The 24739-nt window shown below is 36.8% G+C and overlaps 1 protein-coding gene across 11 annotated transcripts in view; it reads right to left on the minus strand.

The window, feature by feature from the left end:
- Positions 1-713: 713 nt before the first annotated feature.
- UBR3 (ubiquitin protein ligase E3 component n-recognin 3) overlaps positions 714-24739 on the minus strand; it is a 109566-nt gene continuing 85540 nt past the window's right edge. For 8 of the 11 annotated variants that reach the window (XM_062604711.1, XM_062604710.1, XM_062604709.1 and 5 more), the window contains 9 exons: positions 22998-23103; positions 16274-16371; positions 11635-11759; positions 8266-8373; positions 7653-7763; positions 6652-6828; positions 5368-5577; positions 3695-3834; positions 714-3130 (listed from right to left, as the gene is read on the minus strand). In XM_062604711.1, the coding sequence (XP_062460695.1) occupies positions 3013-3130; positions 3695-3834; positions 5368-5577; positions 6652-6828; positions 7653-7763; positions 8266-8373; positions 11635-11759; positions 16274-16371; positions 22998-23103 (1193 nt within the window). In that variant the 3' untranslated portion in view covers positions 714-3012. Of the gene's footprint in view, positions 3131-3694; positions 3835-5367; positions 5578-6651; positions 6829-7652; positions 7764-8265; positions 8374-11634; positions 11760-12564; positions 13700-16273; positions 16372-22993; positions 23104-24739 lie in introns of those variants that run through there. The other 3 variants (XM_062604706.1, XM_062604713.1, XM_062604716.1) reach the window with 3 other exon arrangements.

Here is a 24739-nt window from a genome sequence, read left to right on the forward strand (position 1 = left end):
CATACCAAGATCAGCACAAACCGCACTGTCTCCTCTGGCAGCTATACTCACAGCTCAAATTGATTGTATGGGAGTCTGAAGTAAAGAATAACATCCATTGGATACTGTAGAGAAAGATTCTCTTTTTAAAGGAAAAATTGTGCTTTGTTGTGAAATGCTGTGAGTTATGCAAGATTCCCACTGCAGAGGTGATGCAAGTAGTCACTGAAAATCTCAGGCTGCCACTAAGAAAAAATGCTATTATCCAAAGGTCAAGGTCAAAACAAGACTGTTTCACCACATTTCTCAAAGGTCAGAAAAAAGGAGAAATTTAATACATAAATATGTACATTCATCAACTTGAAGTAATAGTTAACTCCAGAAACAGACTGACAGAAGAGAAGCTCAAGCACGATTTTCCCAGCAATACAGTTTCTCAACTCAGCATTTTAATTTTGGCAGTTTAGGGAAGCAATACTGCAAGAGCTAGCATAAAACTAAGCACAACCTTAAGTGTTATAGTTGAGAACAATAAAATAATCCAAATTACCAATACAAAATACATGACTGTGTCTAAGTAACAAAAAGAAAACATACCAGATTCCTCTCTATGCAAAGTACTTTGCATGCATAAGCTTCTGACTTTTAAATAACGGCCTGGCTATTGAGTAAACTGAGTGACAATCATATTTGGGATGACTGTGGTAGAGAAAAAAATTTCACGAACACTCAGATTGACAGTAGAATTTTATTAACATATCTTACAATTGTTGATTATTGTATTCCTAGTTTTATACTCTTCTGATGTGTTATAAAGATTTAGATTCTACAGTAATGTACTGTACTTAAATGGTCATTCATACAGGATATCACACCAGAACATTTGAGTAATACACGCACACACCACTCTAGTTTGGACCTGTTATTTTTCAAGGTTAGCTTAACAAAGGAGGATTAAAAAAGTTATGGGGGAAATAAAAATTCTTGTTTAGCAGCATGCAAGGATGTTCAAGTACAATTTTTCCACCAAGTGATTTTTTTGTTGTTGGTTTTAAGTTGACTGGTGACTAATTCACCAGTACTAAAATAAACACTATGACATACCCAAATGTTAAAGTTAAGGCTAATAGTTTTACTTCACATCCATATGCACAACCAGAGAACATTCCATTTTAAATAAAACACAGTAATCAAATTCTGGGTACATTATCTCTTGTGAATATAGCATTGGAGCTTCAAACTATAGATTACTCAAGTTCATGAGCCCTGTAATAATGTTATGCTGGAGATGTAAAGATTCTTTTTGCTCTTTAACCACACTTACAAAATGGCCTGATACTCATAATGAGCAATGCAAAAATATTACAGGCAGAACTTATAATACAGTATCAAAAAAGTAATATTTTGGAAAAGACACAGCCTTTTAGTTGGTGAAACAGAATAATTCTACTCTTACAGGAAGTACTGTAATACTTTTGAAAGATATATATTTATATGTATGTATAAAACCCAGCATCCTTTATTGTGTTTTTTTTGAATTGCAGGTATCCAGAAAAACTCATTGTATTTACTTACTTTTCCTTCTGTCCATTCTCCATGATTGCTATACAGTCATTTTATTTCCCCTACACACTTTTCACTAGATAAGGACTTCCACTGGGGAACTGCTTTCATTGTATATGTGGTTTTATCATAAGATGGTTTATTTTACACATATAAATTTTATCTTACACGCAAGCTATGAAAGTCGAAACTACCAGGACTGCTTGGTAGTACTGTATGAAATAGCCAGCAAATGTCCAACGCTTGTGAAAAACATTAGTAGCAATATATTACATACCAGATTTTAATTATAATCTTTCCTACCTACTTACACGGTGGGGTTTAGCCCAGTCATGCCTGCTGTCATGAATTTTTTTAGACCTCTAAGCATGAACTGTTCTGGCATTCATCGAGTGAGGCTGCACATGCATTGGTTGTTCATCTAGGCTATCTCTTGTTTTTTTCCCTTTTAGGAAACCAAGCAGAAAGAACAGTGATTACTTTAAACAAATACAATGTAGAAGAACCTCCTGAAATGGCGGGAAAGATGCAAAATTATGTTTCATTTGCAGAATAGCCTGCACATTTCCAATCCAATCATTCTGAAACATACATCTGGGCTTGAAATGACAGGCAGGCTTATGGTGGGTAGGCTTGTAACTGTGATCCGCTATGTTGGGCGCCATACAAATTCTCTATATACAGCAATTTCTGTATGTGTTATCACTAACAGTTTATTCAATTTATATGGAAAAAAAAAAAGTCTCTTTGCTGGAAAAGAATAAGAATATATGTTCTGGATTACATGAAGAGCAATAGATACCTAATTTACAGCTATTTCACTTATTTATGGAGACAAAAAAAAAAAAAAAAGAATTCCTGAGAATGCATAAGTTTTCAGTAATGCCTGAAATATTTCAATAGACCTCTCATGATAAGTGAAATACTTAAAACTTCCAGACCAATTGTAACCATGCAGTCTCACAACTCTTTTACAAACCCTAATTACAAACGCATTATCAAGCAAAACCGCAAAACCAACACAAAAAAGGCCAAGAAATTTATCCAACATATTTAGTAGATGAAGTAGACATATATACTGTTGCAGTAGAAATTGCTAAAAACAACTCCATGCAGAAAAAAATGAAAACTTGACAACTATCCCTGGAGCCTCTAAACAACTGTAAGTAAAATTTGTGCTTCTTAACAATAATGGGCTTTAAAAAAAAGAAGAAAAATGGACTACGGAGTGCAATCAGATTGCTCACACCATTCTGAGGGTTTAATTTCAAATTATCGTATCATTATTTAATAGCAACAGCAGCTAATTTTGCTAAAATTTCACGTGTTGACAAAGTTCCATTTCCCTTTTATGCCCAGACCACACTTCACCCCGAGGCAAAGAGCTAAACTCTCATTCAATTAAAGCTATTGTCAGTCGAGATGCATTTGTTCATGGTGACAGCAATGAATTGGCGTGTAGATGATGATTTACAAGCCATTATAGTGTGGCCCCCATCTTTTATTGATATGATCAAAAGTATGAGACACCCACTGCTGCTCAAGCACTTTGTATCTTTCCTTGCATATGTAGAGAGGTTTACCACGCCTGTAGGAAAAGGGATAAAAAAAGAAATACAAATAGTTAATAGGCCAAGTAAGTGTAAAACTTCATTACATAATCAACACATGACAGTCATACAACTTTTTTCCCCGGGGGAAGCCTGCATTTTTATTGGTGAGGGGCTTTTGGTTTTGCTTATAAAAGGATAACTGTTGGGTCTTCCCTTCCTCCCTTCTGGATAGTAGAAACCTGAAAGCATCTCTTGTTCCCTCAAGCTTGTGTAGCTTGGAAGCTGCACTCCTTCCCTACATTAGGATTCAACTGCATCGTTTGAGAGCAAACAACAACTTTGGGAGAAATAGTGTTTCCCTATGCAACACCAAGAATTGACTGTCATTGAGAATAGGAAACTGTCAATAGGAATCATCTGTCAGTGATCATGATTACACCAGCTTTGGGCAAAAACAAAAACAAAGAGTCAGTCCAACTTGCAGTAAATGGGGATTTTCCAGTCAAGGAAGGTAGTTATTATAATCTGTTATTGCATAACATAAAAGTTGATCTATACAGAGGAGCAACAATAAAACATACTTGTAATGAAAACATTACCTAAGATCTCTGTCTTCTTCACCATGTGCATCTAGATAAACAGAACCCCAAAGGCAGAAACGATGACCTCGTATGATGATGATTACAGATGCATTAATCAAAAGAAATATTCCTGTCCCAGCTCCACAGTTTTGAGAATGCTGTAACAATATGGTTCAAAAAGGTAAGAGTGCAAAGACTCTATTAGTATCTGTCAAAACTGTAATTCGTTTTGCTTGAAATAACATATACACATTATTTAATAAGAGTTTGCAAAAGGTTAGCCTGCCCCAGAACTCTCCAGGCAAACTAAAATTCCATGTCTTGTGCTGCCATAACAACAAAATGGTTTCCTGCTCAAAAAGGGAGGATATTTGTTATCATGCAAAAATAAAATTACCTAACAAAAATGAGAAAAAAAATTCTCTGTGGTATTTTGGATTTGTTGTTGTAGTAACAAACTGTGTGGCATGGCCAAATATTTTTCATAGATGGCAAGAATAAGAGAAACTATTCAGAAAAACTTAATCTCTTTTACAATAGTCTGTATTACTAAGCATTTGCTTTCTCTGTCCATGCTCACAGACCTAGTCTATGGCTCTACAAGTCTAGTAAAAAAAATTCTTTTAGTAATTTTGCTTAAACTTCAGTGTCACCCATCTCTATGAACAGCATGATCTGTATTATAACAAATTTATTTTAGCAATTAAAAACGTGCTCTTCCTATACAATGTTATTACAATTAGAGGCATAACCTATAATGAAATTTAAGTATATAGATTTTTAATTCCTTTTTTTTATAACTTTGTTTTCAAGAAGCTTGACACCTTAAATACAGCTGTAAGTTCTATTTAAAATCCTGTCCACATTAGCAGCATGAGAGAAAGGCAAGTTCAAACAATTTCAAATAGTATCCAAGATCCCTCTGACATTTCTTCTGATTTTATGCCTCATTCGGAAAAAAAAACAAACCAAAACCAAACAAAAACCAAATTCCCCTCAGTTTTATAAAGTCCAAGTAGTTCCAGCCTTCTACTACTGACTGTCCTATGGTAGGAAACGGAACAGCTATTAAAGCAAACCTTTATCACAGACAGGAAAACAATACTAGATGCTGTCCAACTGAGGTTCCTGAAAAAACTTATGGATATGCTGACTAGAAAACTTTGCTGCTGAATTAAAGTCAAAGACTTTAAAATGCTCTTTATCTAGTTATAGTCTGTAGATCACTAGTAGATGGTCGGGTATATCAGAAAATATTCTATAAAAGGGAAAAAAAGAAAACCCCAACAAACCATACACTGATATTCTTGTGTACACAGAAAGCAAGGAAACAAAACAGGAAAATTAAAATAATAAGCAGTCAGAATGTAGACAAAATTCCATTGGTTATGAATCAAAACCATGCATCAACAATACAAACAACGGCTTTGCAAGAATTCCTCAAATAGGCTGTGGGCTTAAAAATGTGAATTAAATTACTCTTTAGAATCCAGTGTAGGCCCATCTACCAGAAATAAGTGCTAAACATTGGAGTTGGACTAGATGACCTTTAGAGGTTCCTTTCCAGCCTGAACTATCCTATGATTATATAAGCACATTTTGGAAAGAAACCACCAAAACTGAGCAATGGAGTTAAAAGCTATACAAGAGAGTGAGAATCAATTATAGAATGTGAATTATCTCTCTCTTACCAGAACACATTCACAGTAACTCTGTTGTTTGCAGCATAGTCCTTTCAGGCATACAAAAGTACCACAAACTAGACAAACAGCAGGATCTTTAGGAACCTTGGTACAAACAGTACAAGTCTTTCTGTGATAATACTGGAAAATGGTATTATAATTCTCAGGCAACTGAAGGAGGCGTGGCAAGTCCCACTTAGGTTCCTGGATAAGCAAAGCCTACAAATAATATAAGAACAATTTATTAGTTCTGAACATTAACATATGCCCTAGTATTTTCTAAGAAAGGAAGCCTGCAGTTTAAAAATCTCTCACTCCTCCATTTAGAAGTCAAAACTGATCTGGCTGAACACCCTCCCCAGCTGTGGTCACATCTCATCTTTTGCAATGGGTGTGAAACAGACAGTAGCCTTTTCCCACAGATGTTTCTGAACATGACATTTTTTTAAGAGAGACCTCAGAACCTAACATGTAGCTGGTTCCTTTTCAATCACGGAAAGAATGCTATCAGTTTCACTGCAGTCTCTTTCAAATGCGTATCAGATTGTCAGCAACTGTATTTTGAGATTAATCTGAGTATTCAAATTTTCATTCACAATAGCCTAACTCATGCCTGCAAGCATGCAAAGGCAGATGCAGATAATTTTGCAGAGTAAAGAATGCATCTGGCTTGTCTCTGACACCATCAACTTAGGAGAAGGGAACTCGAATTGTTGAGAGGCACCTTCTTCATATAAACCATGAGTAATGTTGAAACATTTCCATTTCACAACTGATACTCCAATCATATTCAAGTCTTTGTTGTGTTACTTTACCTTTCATACATGATGTGCAATCTTTTATCAGTTGACTACTAAAAATGCTTTTATTTGTTGATCTTTTTCAGTATTGCAACTGAAGATGCTCAAAAATATCAGTAACATCTTACAGGCAAGAAAAAGCTTCTGGTACTTATTTTTTTAAAAGTCAAAGTTTCAACTACATGCCTTTTACAGGCTTCAGGTGCAGAAGACATGGATACACTTAATATCATCTAAGAATAGCATTTCTATTTTCTGTCTCCAGTAATCATATTTAAAAAAAAAAAAAAACAGACAGGTTTTCTTATTCCTATTTTTAACCAATCCATCCCACATCCACTAACTAATATTTCTGAGTAAAATTTCTCTCTCATTTACAAGTCAGGTTCTCAGATCCATATCCAGGACAGTAGTATATGTGCATAGTGAATCAAGCAACAAATAGCTGCTGCCACATCAGGGCTATTTTGGAAGAAGTAATTTTGCTACATACCTTTACTTGATCTGGATGTCTGTCTCCAAATGAAGCCAATTCTGAGCACCACTGTGATATCATGTCAAATGCTGGCACTGGCCAATCAAGACAAGAGGCACTGGTGAACTGATGAGCCGACTGAAAAGATGGTAATAGACCCAGGCAGCTTGCAAGAACTGTGAATTCTTCATCTTCCTTTTGGGCATGAAACCAGAGAGACTTAGATTAATGCATACGCTCTAAATGTTTAAATAGTTTATTAAAAATCTATCTATTCCAATCACAAAAGTAAAGATGTTCTGGTACAATGATGCTAATAATCATGTTTAGAGACACAGAAAACCTTTGAATTTTTCCAGAGTACCGTAAACTGAATTTTCAAAATGCAGGAAAACTAGTCAGTGAAAAAAAACCAAAACCTCCCAAAACCCCAACCAAAACCCACACAAATCCAAAAAATACAAACAAAAAAAGAAAATTCCAAACTCCCCAATAACTTTCTTCCTGTTTATCACTCCAAACTGGCTTGTAGCTGGTTTTAAAGATGAGATGATTTTGAAACAAGGAACTGAGGGAGCTGACCTGCAGCAAACTGTACTTAAATCAACCATGGAACTTAAACATTACTGTCCGATGATGCAACACCTCTGAGAATAAAGTCGACATTAACAGGCATTAAGCAAAAGCAGGGCTGAATTCCAGTCTGTGTGAAAATTATGCCATCTCTGCCAATGCTGGACAAGTTTTAGAAGTATGCTGGCATGTTATAAGACAGGGATTTACAATCTGATAAATAAGCATCTATGTACTGAATTTTAAGAATATCAGAAATCAGGAAAACTGCCTTGAAAACAAATTTATAGAAAACAAACAATGCTGCAGAGCAATGCTATTAAATGATTAAAAAAAATAATCTTAGGATAGAAAATATATACTATGAAAAAGATACCTTAAAATCTTAAGTTTTGATCTCTAGCTTTTAAATGGAAACATCTGAGTGTGCCCCTCTCAATCTGTACCTGGCAACTAGGTAAATCTCCTCCAAAAAGATGGTGTTGAAGAAGGCTTGCAATCCTGAGGAAAGGCAGGCAGAACTGCTGCAGATAGCACTCTACAGAATCAGGATTTACCTATGGAGGAAGGAAGCAATTACTGAATTTTGCCCCAAATAAGTTGTCTGCCATGTAAGAAACTCCAATATGAAACAAATGGTTTTTAGCATACTATATAAGCTACTACATTAAAAACATATTCCAAAGGCCAGCATTTCACTAATAATCTGAAATAACTGTGGGTTTTTCTCCCCCTTGACAAATGTTTTTTCCTACTTAAATATTCAGTTTTCCAAGTTTCTGAAAGGTCTTTCATACATATGATTAAAACCCACAATCATAAAGAAGTATTTGTCAATAAATTCCCCAGCACAGCACTGGCCACATACGATATTAGTAAAAGAAAGATTTGCACAGGCAAACTGTCCCAAAGGGATGTGCTTTGATCTGGAAAATGAGGAGTTGTACTGTAGTCTTTAGCAAGATCAGAGAAAAATCATTTTAACAACAAAGCTGAAAAACTTAAATAAGAGACAGAAACGGGTCATGCTGGATAACTTCTCAAGAGATTTGCCAATACCACTGTTAATTCTTCAGTCTCTCCCTCTTCATACATCTTCCCCTTAGACAGCTCACTGATCACATGACCCAACAACACTTCCCAAGATTTTTCTCCACTGGATGTATTCTGTAAATAAGAAGGAAAGAAACCCAAAATGCATTGGTCATGAAAAGGAGAAAAGGCTCCTGGTAAAAGTAACAGCAACAAAGTACATTTCCTTTTGTTCAGCACACGGATTTTGACCTGCGAAGATACATATTGTTTTTAGAAAAAAAAAAATAAATTCTACCAAAGGGACTGTATTTACGTCACAGAGTGAAATGGGAATTGCTACTTCAGCTGCATGTGGTCTAAAGTGAGTGTTACATGAAAACATTTTTAAAATGTTGAATTTCCATTGTTTTTTTCTGTGAGTATAAAAATGCATACTTTACAATTGGGAAGAATCACTTCATGGATACATCATGTTTTGACAGAACTTGAATTCTAATACAACTAATTACAAAAAGTAGTAACTTTCTGAAATGTACCAACCAGAATGAGCTCCAAAACTCTTGCTATGTATTTTAAGTTGAAATGAGTCTATCATAAAATGGAAAGTTATGTTTGGAATGAACAATATCTACTATAGATGGAAAGAAATATTTAGTTGAAAGAATAAATAGCCACTAAGCTTTGTGCCACAATATTTACGTTTAAAGGCAACGATTACAGAAAGCCATCAGAAATAGAAAGCAGTATTCACATAAACATGTTTGTTTCAAGTCATAATAAATCCTACCCAGGAATAACATGATTGGGTGCGAATTTTGAGCTCTGTTAGTGTATCAAGAACATAAAAAACAGTAACAGAGAGGAGCATTACTGGGCTTCTTTAAAACAATTCCAAAGCAGCTAGGTGGGATTAGACCTATAAAGACTTCAGTACATAACAATGTACATAATTCATCAGTTGCTTTCTTTAGTGCATTTTGACATCAGTTAAAATTATTGATTTTAGATGGGGCCTTCACCTTTCAGCATTGGGAAGGCAGACTCACTGTTCATGCTCATAGTCCAAGAGCCAGAAGGCAACACATATTGAAATTAGCAATTAGGACAAACCTTTTATCTACATTATTCCTGGAAGTTTACTCCACAGACGTTTACAGTGTACTTCTTATGACACCGTATGTCTTCTTGCAAAGACAGTGAGTGTGAAGTTGGGAATCAGAAGTAGAACATCCACCTCTCAGCCCTACTGAGAAATCAAACTCCTATAGTTGTTTGATCATTTGGTGTGAATACAAAGACAAGACTTCAGTTCGTGTTTTAATGTCTGGAATACCAAACTGAAATAGAGCCTCTTAGCATTATCCACAGACAGAAATTAAGTAAGATGCAGTCATCCTGGGATCAAAATGTCAGTATTATCAAGCACGTAAGAAAAAGCCAGCCTGAACCATACATTTTAAATCAGTTAGATCTCAAGAAACTTTAAAGAAAAAACTTGGATTCCTAAACTAAAATCCCACTTCCCTCATGACATGCAAAGAGAAGGAATTCATCTGAGGCCTATGGCCAGGCTCAAGAAGAAAAGGGCTGCCGAAGGGCTGGGAGAGAGGCACAGGAAATTGTGTGATTACTGATGCCAGTCCTCTGTGCTCAGAGGCCACTTGCAAACGCATAGGTCAAGGCAGCAACATTATGCAGGAGGAAGAGCAGGAAGCTGGAAAGACAACTGGGGAAAGGCAAACTTGCATGTGGGACTTCTGCAAAGCCTCTGCACATGGGGCAGATTATCACTGACAGAAGTTACTCTGTTGTTATTTGCATTACACTAAACCACAGCACCCATTCACAATAACATACTTTTTTGTTTAATGTGCTATTTCCCACACAGCCTTTTCATCCAAAGACAAGCACACTAGTAAAAATTCCACTAAAATGGGCTCTTCGGTATCAAGACAGATGGTTACTTCATAAATCCATTATCTGAGCCATTAGCATAATTTGCAAGCCTCAAGTACAAAGCTCTTTATGTGAAGCAAATGCTTTCACATGCTTCTGTAAGAGAAGTTCTTAGCGAAGTTCTTAGAACTAATAGGTAGCAAGCCCACCTACCAGACACCCTAAGTGTATTTTCATACAGTAAAACCTGTCACTGTAGACAAAAAAATTAAGCATTGTAAACATGTGTTCAAATAAACTCCAACCTCTTCTACAACAAAAAATGTAGTCCATGTTTATCATATGGGCTATGAAAGAATATAAGATGCTAACATTTTAATCTATTTAGACCACAAATTTCAAACTGCAAAATTATCTATCACTTGGGAAACCTTTACATAAAGAGAAAAACTGAACACCCCCTCAGCAGCAAGAATCTCAAGGAAATGTTCTTGAAATTCTAAGAAAATATATTCAAAGAAGAGGATGGAGAGGGAGCTAACAAAATGCAGCACTGCCCAATGATCTCAATGCTTAATGCAACCCCAGAAAACAAACAAACCTTGCATAGTAGCAGATAATTTGTGCTTAATACCTTGAAGTTGTCACTGACCAGGATGACAAATCTAACTTCTATGTGAAAAGCAGGTTATGCTTCTCAGCGTGCATTTCATGTTACAGCCAACACAATCTTAAGGCCCAGCTGTTGTCTGAAAGGGTATTCTTCCTCCTGGCCCCAACACTTTCATCCTTTCCCTTAAGTCTGGCATTAGCATTCTTCTGACCTTCTGGGGAATCAGTCCATGCAGCAGAAAACTAACTGAAGGATTAAATGAATGCCAGTGCAGGGAACTGTGTCTTCTGGTGGGAACTGGCACTCAATCAGCTGAAGTGGAATAGCAAGATGTGCCTTCACTTTCCTTGTAAATAATACCAAAAGGCAATGAAATGATAGTAAGATATCTACCTGCCTAATCTACGAATTTCCTTCTCTGTCTCTTCACCACATGAGCACTCTAAACCACATACTGAGAGAAATTTATATGGCTAACCACAAACAGCATAAATAAATAAGAAAGAGACAAGAGGTTTTTTCCCCGACTAACAAGTTTGCGTGCTTTCCCTGTAAAGGAACACATCAGATCAAACCACAGTTTGTCTAGGAAGGCTTCAATTTGGCAGGAAGGAAAGCTGCATTTATTCGATACCATTGCAAAAAAACCTCAAGGCTGAAACTATAGAGATACAGCCTCAAGCCTGAAGCTGAGTTCTGGAACTAGATATTCATTGTGAAGCTTTTAGTCTCATCACACACCAAAACCTTCTAAAAAGAGAAACAAGATACTGGATTTTTGTGAAGCAGAAGCAAATTACTACATGCAAAGCAGAAGAATCTGTTACATTCCTACCTGAAATACATAAGCAAGATTTCATAAATGTTTTAATAAATTAACCAACCTTTCTGAGAGCTCCTGACTCTTTCCATGCCATCCTATCTTCAGCACTGCATTTAACAGAAAGTGCTGCCAAGGCTTGAGTATACAATAAAGTGAACAGCACTTTTATAATGCAGTTGAAGTGTTCTGTAAAACAAAGAAAGTAATCTTTAAACACTTGGTATTTTTAGCAAATACACTGATTACAGAATCTCTAGTTATTTGAAATGATGCTTCTCAAATGAAAAGCAAGCACTATACAAAAAGTACAAAACCCCAAAACATACAACATATTTCTTGGCTTTCAGAAATGACTTGGCAGCCATAGTGAATGGAACAAGTACAGGGCAAGTAATTTTTCACTGCTCCGTTTGTTCATCTTAATCCTGATCAGCAGTGATTTCCTCCAGGTACCTGGTGATATTACAGATTTTATTTTGTCCAAACGTTACATCAGATGAAGCTACTGATTACTGATAGATACAACTAATTGGGTGCCGTAGATGTAAGCAAATGCATATCCTACCATCTTTTCTGGCAATGATTAATCCATCTGGGCTAAGTTACATTCATACAAATACTGGAAAATTAAAGTTCCTAAAAAATCATTGCAAGGACATGAAGCATACTTCAGCTTCTACCCCTTCACTTCCAGATATGAATCCAGCTATATAATCCTGAAAATCACTTTTGAGTGAGTACCTATTTAGTGGACCTCACGAATACAGGAGGACTAAAACCTTCATTTTAGAACTTACCTTCTCTCGGAAAATGTTTAACGTTTGCAATATTTTTGTATATTTAAAGGATTATTATCGCCTACATACAGACTGCAGGAGAAGGGCTTTGAAATGTTTTTTGGGGAAACTAACACAAGGAAAATAAGGTTTCCTAGAAATGGAACAGGAAAAAAGGTAAATGCGACAATTCTCTGAAATGAGACTATACCATACCCTTTTTTTAATACCAATCCTTTTTTCTCTTTTTATTTTAGCTTCTATTTCCCATCCCAAACAATCTGTGTTGTTTTTTTGTTTTTAAATCTAGGTAGATCAAAGAACTTCTATCATCATTTACACCACCCCTTAAGCACAAACACAACTATAATATAGTACCTGAAACAATTTATAAAAGAATGAGGGTTTAAAAAGTCCTCTCAGGCTCTGAAGTCAAGCAAAACAGTTTTATTTACATAAGCACCTCACAAAAATTAGGTTACATTCTTCTTTCTTCCCAAAGGATTTAAAACAAGCTTTGTAGGTGAAAATTAAAAGGAGGTAATGGAGATGAAACTCCTTGCTTCTCCTTTCTTGTATCTAATATCAAACCCCCACTACTGGATTCTAAACCAAACCCAGCCAGGACATGAGTACATAATTAAATCTGTGAAATAACAATTGCTTTTATAGATAACAAATATTTACAAATCAACACAGAAATGGCTACCAAAACTTTTTAATGTCACTGAATGCGTACAAGCAGCACAATTTAAGCACCTAAATGATCGTTTGTAACTATGTAATTAAAAGTGCACTTTTTTCTGTATTATTTTCCTATGGAGTTTATGTTAACATGACGACAAATGCTGCTATACTTCACCGGCCCCATTCTAGAGCAGGTAGAATTGTAGTGATTTTTCCTCTCCACATTTCCTCAGGAGAATTCACCAGATCCCATTAGATCTCTAGGCCCTACTTTTCTCTTTTGCTGAAATCTCAATTTTCTTAGCAATCCTCCTGAGGAACAGTGGGCAACCTTTCAGTAAATTTTCTGGGACTGAGATCTACAAGATTAAACAACATGTACTCACAGAATTGTACAAATTGCCTCTTCAGCCTGAGCTACAGTCTATAATTGTAGCTAGACTTGAACTCAAGTACTGAGCTCTATCTCCATCAACAGCAGGTACAAGTGATAGAGACCAATTTTACACTGTGAAAGCATGAATGAAAACCACTCTGCTTACAGCAGCAAAACTAGTCACCAGTTAACAGTCACCAATCTGCTGTAGCCCAATCTGTCTTCTAGGTCTCCTCCTGTTCTGCTGTGGTGATTACACAGAGCTCAACACTGAGTGTCTTAGCACCCTATGGAAATAGGACATTTTTCAAAACTTGGGTTTTGTTAACTATAATTACTCCTTATCCCTATCCCCACCTTAATACTAATTGTTCAATTCACCAGAAATACTACACAGAATCATAGAACAGTTTGGGTGGAAAAGGACCTTAAAGCTCACGTAGTTCCAACAGTTTTAAAAAATGAATTCACATTCTTGTATTTACTTCTATGCATGTGATCATAAATGGCAATGGCTTTCAGGTTTTGAGAATCCAGAATTGGACAAAACACACCCACTTCCACTTCTGATCACGCTTAAGTCCTGACTTCAGCACAAACTTATGCTGTGTAGTAAGTGTCATGGCTTTTAAAACAAGTATTTTACAGCCACAAAATTATCTTATGGGAGACATACCAAAACCACCAGAGGATCAACTATAATTTCATTAATATGTGCTATCCCTTATTTGTAAAATGCAAACAATCTGACAGATGTAGGTATCTGCAACACTAGAGAGCTCTTATATTCTTGTCTACTGCAAAGAGCAATTTTATTTGCCTTTCAGAAATGTGCATGTGGGGAATGTGCGGTGTCTTCCTGCTGCTCCCTTAGTGCAGGCTGTGCTTTTGCTACATCATCATTTCGATTTAATAATTCTAAAGGTAGCTAGCATATTTATAAGCCGTGGAGTAACCTACCGTGCAATGTTCTGCACTAAAATGCAGTCAGGACTTCTGTGTTTGTACATAAAAATCCTAATCTAATGGTCTGACAGTCTAAAAGTATTATTACTAAGACTAAGCTATTAGAAACAGAACAGAGGTTACTGCAGCATTTTCGTTTTTATTTTTGAACAGTACTGAGAAACGCTTTTATGTTCCTAGATTTAAAACTTTTTAAAGCAAAATTTTTGAACCAAATTACTTCACAGCATCCCATCCCATTATATGCATTAAATAAACCCCCTTTAAAAGTAAGGTTTATATAGGAAATACTTCCAGAACTCTAATTTTAACATTAGTGCAAGAAGTGTGCAGATGAATAAGTGTACCACTGTCAACATGCATCTTTTAGTTTCAGTATCAAATTAGATATATATGCTGGTAGGCAATGACTGCAGAAAGAATGCACAAAGCAAACCAAATGCAGAATTAAGGAACTCGGACCTTTTTTAGTGAATTCAGAAAGGCAACTTTACTTAAATAACCTTTGAAAATATTCTTCTTGATCTAAAGCTTGAACAGTTATTTGAAGAAACAGCTTCAGAAGCCTGCCACCTGTCATTTCCCTTTCAACTGCAACATATACCAAACCTAAGAACAATGGCAAAACATGCTGCTGATGTGTGGTATTTTACAGAATTCTCCACAGGATGCCTTATTATTAACTGAATGTTGTCTTTCCTAGGGTAAGGTATATATGCATAAATATCATTTTCCAGTGCTTGAACATAAACTACAAGTTTCTCCTTGTATTTCAGAAAGTGTTAGTTTCATTAAACTTGCATTTACTGCTTTTATTAAGTCCTTCCAGTAAAACTTAAGTTAAGCTGTAGTTAAAAAGAAAAAGAAAAAAATATTTTGACAATTCAGAAATATTTTATTATTTTGGTATTTTCATATTCTTGTAACTTACTGAACAGCCTTAATCTATAAACATGTACACTGAATTGAAAAACCACAACCCAAAACATTCACAGATACACACAGGGTCACTTGAGCTGAATTTGAACACTCAATAGTGAGGACTAAACACTACTTCCTACTATACTTTGTAAGTTAGGTGCATGCATCAAGAACAGAACCGTCCTTCTATTTACCTATTCAAAAACTAGCAAAACTCAGTTATTGCCACACAGACCCCAAAGCAGATACCCAGTTCATTGTCCGTGAAGTAGTAAAAAGATACTTGTTTTTTTTGTCCTTGTTTTAAACTAAAGGTATTGCTATAAATAATAAAGCCAGAGCCCAGAGGGTCTGAACTACACATTCTTCTGGAGCACACGCTGTTTCTTAACAAGATGGACCAGGTTCAGTTTTTCCTTTCATACAGGAAAGAAATTTAGGTTTAAACCAGTTTTGCTTTAGTAATGAAAAATTTAGTTCTTAAGTATCTACTTAATATTTATTCTAAATAATACTGTATGCTGTCTCTGCTGAAGTTGCTGCATTACAGCAATTACCATCTGTATATCTGACCTCTTCTTATGTAAGGCTGCTGTAATTTAAACTCTGAAATTCAAACTAAATTACAATCTTTCACCCTTAGGCACTCAGTTCAACTTCAACCATTGAGCTGCCCGTCTAAGCAAAGAGATGAAGGTCAAACAAAGGACACTTTTCCTTCAGTAAAAGTACTTAATAGTTTTTGCTCAGCTCTTGTATCTTTAATGAACAGGCTGACTGATAAGGGGAGAAGACAGGGGACACAGATAAACGTGTCAACCCACAACAGAAATTTCTGTTCAATGCCACCTTCTGTAGATACGCAGAAACATTATTTTAGAATACATGGTCAACCAGCTAGGATTTACCATGTAAACCACCATGAACACAGCCTCATATACATAAGCATCTAAATACACGTTTTTGTAACATACCTTTGTGCAATGGTTGAGGCATGGTTAAGATCTGGATAAGCAAAAGGGATGAGACATCTCTGTAAAGTACAGGAACTTCTGGCAGTTCTTCACTTATCCTGAAAAAAAACCCCGAAGACAATCATTTGTGATACTATAAACCCATTTTCATATTTTACTTTTATTTTAAATAGTATTACATTTTATATCAAGCTTTGAGAGGACAAATACAATTCTCCCTTCCCTTACCTAGGGTAACTACAGGCCTGTATGCCATGTGGCACTTCACTGGGCCTTCCATAAAAAACACCTGAAAATGTCAGGAAATCAAAATGCATCCACCGGCTGCAGTTTTAAGGCTAGCTTCATGCTTTGTTCCAGCAATCTTAACTGTCTTGCAGGCAAACCACAACCGATGAACAGCTAGATAGTTGTACTGAAGTTATACATATATCTTTATTAAGCTCTACCACCAAAACCACAGTCTCACTCTCCTCCTTTAGCTTATTCTGCAAGACATTGTGGACCACAGTTCCTCAGTGAGACTTTCTTAAGCCCTGCAGCAAGTGCCCAAGTTTCTGTACAAAGAGAATCAGATTGAGCAAACACACAGACAAGGCATTAAAGCCCTCTTCTGTCTCAGCTCTGCCCTTTCAGATCACAGTTGATGAACTACCACTGGATCAGACTACTGCCTCTTCCCAGGGCACCAAGCTTTTCCTCTGACCCAACTCAGCTGGCACTGGCTACTCCACTAGCTCCGCTGATGACTCCCCTTGGTGCCAACTATCACACACACACACACACATCAGACAAACTGAGCTCTTGCAGACCACATGCTGGAAAAGGCTGTTCCCATGCAGCAGGATGTAGATGCACGCAGGAGATCCTTAGTGCCTTCTGTCAGCTTTGGGGATCCAACCAGTTCATCATCTCTGTGGCACATAAATATGATGCTACACTTGGAAAGAGACCTCTACATCACTACTGATGTCATGAAAACTCAGACCTCTCTCTACAAAAGGCACTGCTAGGAGTGATCAGAATTTTAACACACAGAAGCAGTCATGTAAGAGGAGGATTAAAAGAACACTTTTTGTCACATGGTTGACTGGTCTTATAAAATGAAGTCACAGCAAACATGGTCTAACCAGTCCTTTTGAATTAATGAACCCAAACAGCTACAGAGCAAACAGTATCTAGAACACCTTCTGCTATCATCAATCATTTTATAAAATGATTGTTTTAAAACACTGTAACATACATAATTATACGTGGGCCCCTGCTAAACGAACAAAGAAGCAAAATCTACCAATCAGTACACTCAATTCTAAAGAAGATAAAGGGGGCAAACATTGTGCCCCCTACGCTACTAAGTGTAGTTATCACACTACCAAGTCTCATTTTCAAAATTATACAGGCAAAGATGATGTTAATCTCACTACGTCTCTCTAATTCTATCTCAACCTATGGCTAGTTCTATTTTATGACCTATGACACTCAGTTTTATAACAACCCTCATTATATAATGACTTTAAAACCATGGACTTCTCTTAAATTACTTCTCACCTTTAATTTTTAACTTATATATAAATTATGGGAAAAATAATTTGGAATAGCAGTAAGACAAAAAAAATTAACTCCCTCTGGTCACATGTAGTTGAATACCTCTTTCTGACAAGGGGTATAAACATCTATTGTTTAGCAGTCATGGAACAATTAGGTCAAACACCAGTTCTGGCAAAATTAGGAAATATACATACAGAACACAGTGACTGACTTGCAGTATCACAAATAATTCATTTCCACAGGCAGGACCAACTGAATGATTTGCCTAATTTATTCATTTCATACGAACTGGAGAAGTAAAGCTACATTAAAAGCCAGGGTTTTAGATAAGCTGCTTTCGTTGACATCAAGCACTGCAACATATAAAGCACTTAAAAATTGCTCTGTCACTTGTTAAGAGCCTAAGCAACTTCTTCATTATGACACTGAAACTGAATATATAAAATGTGTTTAGAAATGTGTTTTATGGAAATTGCCCAACCTGACAATCTCCAATGCATGTGTGAAAGCTTGATAAATCTGACTTTACAAAAAATTGTGCCACAGAAGCGCTGATTAAAACGAAAGCAAGTACATTTGCAGATGGGACCAAAGTAATATAAAATGATTCAAACATATTACAGTTGTACATTGAATCCATTAAAAATAGGGAGGGGGAAAAATAAAATAAACTACATATTGCAATATAAACATGTACCAAAAAGGCTTTGCTACACATTCTGTATGGAACTGACCTCTCCCCCAGTACAAGGTAATTGGGCTGCACCTCACTCTGTGCCTGACAGCTGAGGAACTCTGCCTCTGTATTCTCTGCATCCTCCTGATAGAGGTCATAGCAGAATGGGAATGGATACAGAGGAACAGAAAATTCTGTTCTACTCCACAACAAGCAGCATTTGCTTATGGCATTTCCTCACACATATCCTCCCCTTCCCCTTGTCTCTCAGCTACAGACACTTAAAATTTTTGTTTGATACTAACTCCAACTGATTATAAAGTTAGAAATTCAATAAAGTGGTAGGTTTGGGCCTCACACCTCTTCAAACTGTCAGATAAAGAAAACCTGAGATACAGGGATATAGACGCAGCTGAAAGCTTAATCAACTAGGGCAAATTTATATTCTCTTCAGAATTTGCAGGAGGAGAAATACAGCCCACAAGTCCCAGCCTGCAGAAAGGTCAGAGGAATACCCAGCTTCTGATGTTCATGGTAAGAAAGTAGAATTCTACTATTTATTCTGGGTACATTCTAGGATATAATCACAATTTCCTATTTGCTCTTCATTGTGTCACAGCAGATTTTGCAGCAAGCCAGTTTTTCTCCTTATACAACACAGGATTTCACTGGCAGTACTAACAGCAGGCATCTCCCATTCTCTCTTTCACCACTGTGCCCCTAGTACTCCTCTGTCAGCCATTCCCAAGCTTACTCAAATTAACCTTTTTAGAAACATGGATTAGTTGCTTGACTTTGTTCATGATGCAGCCCGCCCAAGTTACGTCAGCACGGCTGAAGATGGTGAGCTAAACTAAAGGGGAAAGAAGAAACAGATCAGCGCAAGTACTCTTGCAGCTGGCATTACCATCAAAACCTCCCTTTCCTAACATGTCCCAAGACACCAGTGTTTCAGGCAGCAGTTGTGTTTACTGACTGTACCACATAAGTCCTGTTGCAGCATGTATACGTAAATACCACCTCTTAAACAAACCTTAACTAAACCCCCTTGTCCCATCATCCTACTCTCTGTCTGCCTTAAAGTATCTTCATAAAAACTCTTTTTCCCATTTCCCATTTTCTGTGATGGAGATGTGACTCAGGAGGTTCCCACACACACTTGCTCATTCCCATCCCTGTGCTGCAGTTTGTTGCCCCAGTGTGACACTGTAAACAGTTACTCAATTGATCTAGCTTAGAACAAAACATCAGCAAAACACTCTGGTAAAAATAACCCAGTATGTTTCAGCATTTCAGTTCATCACGCATTTTGCCCCCACAAGTGCTTCTACTGCAAAGATCCTTAACGCTTTAACAAATAGTTCTTTGCCGACATATTCTGTCTGTCAAAACAGACACAAAAATTTCAGACTCTGTAAAGATGTAAATTACAAAACCATTATATTCTTTCATTTCAGGTTTGCTGTTCCTGAAACTCTGTATATTCAGACTAGTGAATTAAATCCACATTTGGATTCAGTAATTATTGCCTCCAGCTGCTCTTTCTCTGCCCCCTCCTAGAAGCTATTATTCCACTTACACCACAATAATTGTTTATTTTATCACCATTGAAACCAGATCTGTCCCTAGTAGAACAATCTGTTTAAACAGAGCCCGTGGGACCAAGAAACTGCACAGGAGAAAAAATCCACTTGACTATTCACAGTTCATCAGACTCAGCTTTGTCTTCCCTCTCCTCCTCCTTCCTTCAAACAGTTCACATTGATTAGGCCCTTTCTGAAAGGGTATCTTCTTGCTCAGAACTTCTTTATTTCTACATTACCTTGGTGTGACTGCATGAGCTCCTTCCTATCTTTCCTCTCAGCTGCCATGTTCAACTACAGAGCAATCTAGGTACCATTGTAGAAGATGACACCGCGCAAAACCACAGGCTTTGGGAAGTATAGTAGCACAATTCTGTGAGTCTTTATAAGTTATTTTGATCAGTCCTCCCAGACACATGAAATCTAAGGCATGATTTATGAATAATGATAGCTGAACTGTGTTAAACCAAGCTACTGGATATTTCTACTTGTAAATATTTATGTATATTTGAATTAAGTAACTTCAACTAAATAACAGTGAAAAGGTAATACAATGGCACTTGCATTCCATAAATTACTTATTTATTTTAGTTTTGAAAACTAGCCTTTTAAATAGATAGAACACAAGTAACTTCTATGGAAATCGCGTTCAACTGAAATAATAAGCATAAGTAAAAACAAAACAAAATTGGATAGCATGTTGGGTAGCATCCTGTGACTTTCCTGATCTTAAATTATTTGAATCACAGTAATGCAGTCAACCTTTTCTTCTCATTGATATTTTACAAGTCTCTGTTTAAAGTCTCATGTGCCCAGTGTGCCATTCCGGCTGATGATTTAGATTACCTGGTTAGCTTCAGAATGCCAGAGTGCTATCAACATCTAAAATCTGCAGTGGTTATTTTTCTACCACCCTCTAATCTTCTTCGATTTAGAGCAGTGAGTGCATCGCCTTCTAATTGCTCTGAGTATTCTTTCCTGTAACTTAAGAAGTTTGCTATTCTGGCTTTCTCAGAAAGCTGGGTGACTAAGAAATGTGCAATTAGATCATACACACCAATCCTATAAATGCCATCTTCAAGTACAACTACAACTTCAAATTCTAAAATAAAATTATGGCTATGCATCTTATGCTCTAATTTATGCATTAAAAACCTGTCCCCAAAGTTGCCTCCTCTGCAGCTTTCCAGGGCCTGCAGATTAAGGTAGGAAAAACATTCTGAAGAGGGAGCAAAAAAATCCCAGCACGAGTGCATCTGTGCATCCTAACAGTAAACTGCATCATGGAAAAATGGATGATCTCTCATTACAGCCTCTTAAACCATGAAGGATGCAGTGCCAATTAGGATGTAATGCCAAATCCGCATCAGCAAGTCTACCAAGAAAACGTGAAAACCAGTGCAGAAAACAACAGAACTGCTCAAATGCATTCTCAACATGCAGCACCTCCTGTGAAGCAAGCCTGTATGGCCTACTGTACCATTAATTTCTAGGTGATTCATATATTGCCTAATGAAACCTAACTTGCAGCGATCTAACCTTGATATGACCAATGCAGGGTGAACTCCATCAAGTCTGTAAGGGTGAAAAAAAGTTGCAGGTAAAGAAAAAGCAGCCCCTCTATTAACAGCTGCTTCCAAAGCCAGCAAGCTCTTCAAATTCCAAAATGAGAAGTGCACAATCAGTCCCACAGCCATTCTGCCTGCCAAGAGCCTAAGGAACGTGATCTTAGTTTTGCCTGGTATAAGTCAGTCAACCTTACATGTAGGTCAGTGCAGAATCACAGGAAACAGCCTCTCAAAGTGGTCTGAATGCATGCTGAATGACATAGGTTTCCAGGTAATAAAACTGATGCTTTGTTCTGTTAATGGCCTATAAACTGTTCTGTTAATCTCATTTAATTAATTAACAGTATAGTTTATAGACCATTTGCAATAATCTAATGTTGACTGCAAAAAGAGACCTGGGTCCAAGAGAACAAAGAGTAAAATCTCAAACTAGAAGCAAGCACAATTGTTTTAATAATTTTTCCCAATTTGCAGAGTAGGACTGTGGCACCGCTGTCCTACATCAATTCTTGAAATTCCGTAATGCTTTCCACTTTAGGCTCCTAGAAACACACTGACGAATACATGGATGCATAGGCACTAAAAGGACAGTCTTTCAATGCTACTGCAAGCCATAAAGTGGAGACCTTAGCTATGAAGATGCTCCATGTGCCAAAGGGAAAAAAAAAACAAACCAAAAAAAAAAGAAACCTATTTTCCTCCTATGAGGAAAAATAATCATCTATCGTTAGGTGAGAAACCTTTATTCTCACTGTCAAGGTAGAATCTGAAAAGAGAAGGGTCTTACGCTGGGATAAGAGGCCTTGCAGAACACAGATACATGGCTTCATTTATTATATTGTTAATCCTTGCACAGGTTAATGTTTTAAAAGCAAACTGAGGTAAATAACTTGTTTAAAATAACAAGCATGAGGAAAATTTTCAGCTTAAAGTAGAATTACTTCTCAAATGTATTAGACCTACTTATGTTATTTCTGTAACAGCTATTAGTCATTGCCTGATTTTCAATACATTATTCTTGAACTTAATCTCAATGTAAATTTTGTCTAGCATCTATACCAAAACCAGCAGTGCACCTATCCACTTACGCAATATTGCTAAATCTGCATATGCTTAAGCTTGCAAGTGGTGTGTTTAAGCTTTAACTTAAAACTGGAATGTGTCAGATATTATATAAAAGAAATCTGAAAATTTATTTTTAAAAACATATACCTACAACTTTTAGATGTGAAGTTCATCAGCCTGCCTCACAGAGAATTTACATTAAGACAGAAAGTTACCCAAAGCTCCTCTGTAAGGATGTTTCTTTCACAAAGTAAAATTAATATTTGATAAATTAAAATACTTGCTCTGAATTTTTATCCTGTATTGTCTGGGTCAGTTTTCTCCATGGATTGTACGCAGAGTCTATACTGTACAGGCGCATGTGCATGGCCAACACGTGGAACAGCTGATCTGAAAGGTGGAGAAGACAGATTGCTGATTATTACATATAATACTAGGAAGTATTTTACATTAAGATGCCATCATTTATTTTGCATGATGCCTGTCATCTCATTCCAAATAAGCTAGTACCCTAACAAGCACATTTTTATTATCTGTTCATTAAAACAGGTTTAGAAGAAAAGCAAGGTTTCGATAGAAGGCAGAGAACGTATGTATGTAGATTAAAACATTTATTTTTTTCCTCTCCTCGCATTCTGAAGCAGGGAAAGGCTGTTTAGAAAGCTCCAACCACATCCCACTTGTTTCAGTGCTCATGAAACACCAGCTCCACTTACTTAATTATAGGTCTTTTTAAAAAAATCCTGTTTCATATGTTACATACGCTGCTGTGTTGCTAAGGTTACATGCACACTTCACTTCCCTCTCTGGTTTATGCCAGAAGCCATGATATCCTAAACATCTCTTCTGAATAGAGACCGATACACTTTTAACACACAGCTTTTATTCTCCTCTCTCACAGTTAAGTTCTGTACACAACGTATTTTAAATTAACCTGAAGTTGCTAAAGTTCTGGCCTATAGCAGGGTCACTTATGCCTTCATAAGGTTATTTGGTAGGTAGGTAACCTTAGTAAGAGAAAAAAAACAACCAACAAAAAAATCCAAACAAACTTCTGACCACGCAGCAGTGACACAGAAATAGCAACAGTCTTTACAATGGCAGAGATTTGTCTATATGAGCTGCAGGCAAAGTATGCTGATATTCATCAATTCAAAACCTTCTGTATATCCACTGTGTCCATAATATTTACAAGACACTTCCAGAACCTTTTGAACAAAGGACACTCAAGTTATTATGCACACACATTACTGCAGCATCTTGTATTAAAATGCACAGTTTTAATTTTTCTATGAATCAACTGATCAATACAAAGATAATAACGGCTATCCTTCCTCCCCTTAAGCAAGCCAGGAAGGCAGGCAACATCTCTGTTGAAAGCGTTTCCAGCAAGGTATAATAAGAACAACAGAATGGTTTGGGTTGGAAAGTTATCTAGTCCAGCTCCCCTGCAATGAGCAGGGACACCTCCAACTAGGTCAGGGACTGCCAAGGACTCAGACTTCTCTGTGTTTACAATACAGTTACAATTTGGGAACAAAGCATATTTTATCTTCACAGGTTTATATTAAAATACTATTTTCCACAATAATGCTCACTTTTTTCCTCCTGTCACACTGTATCTTGCCATTTGCTGCCATGTTTGCTTCTCCTGTTCAATTTTCTGGGATACTGCCTCCTTCCTCCCTTTCAACTCTTTCCCTTAGCATCTTGCCATCACCTTTCCCCTCACTCCTCTTTTATTCCTTTAGTTGATATCTTTGCCTCCTACTCTCTTCATCTTCCTCCTATCTACAACTCACTCAGCCTACACACTCACTCACAGGTCCTCTTTTTAAAGTAGAAATAGCAGCTATTAATTTATTTTCCATAAATAGACAATTACTCAGAGGTATGCAACAGCCAAAAGAGGCGCATGATGAAGTCAGCTGACTGCCAGAGCCTGAGGGCTGTAATTAGCTCCTGGGGTTTGTAAAATAATTGGAGATGTAGATGGCATTGGAATTGATTGGTGTCACCTGCTTTC

The sequence above is a fragment of the Pezoporus occidentalis genome, unplaced genomic scaffold (genome assembly GCF_034315485.1).
Source record: "Pezoporus occidentalis ecotype Australia unplaced genomic scaffold, CSIRO_AGI_Poc_V1 ctg88, whole genome shotgun sequence".
Classification (NCBI taxonomy): domain Eukaryota; kingdom Metazoa; phylum Chordata; class Aves; order Psittaciformes; family Psittacidae; genus Pezoporus; species Pezoporus occidentalis.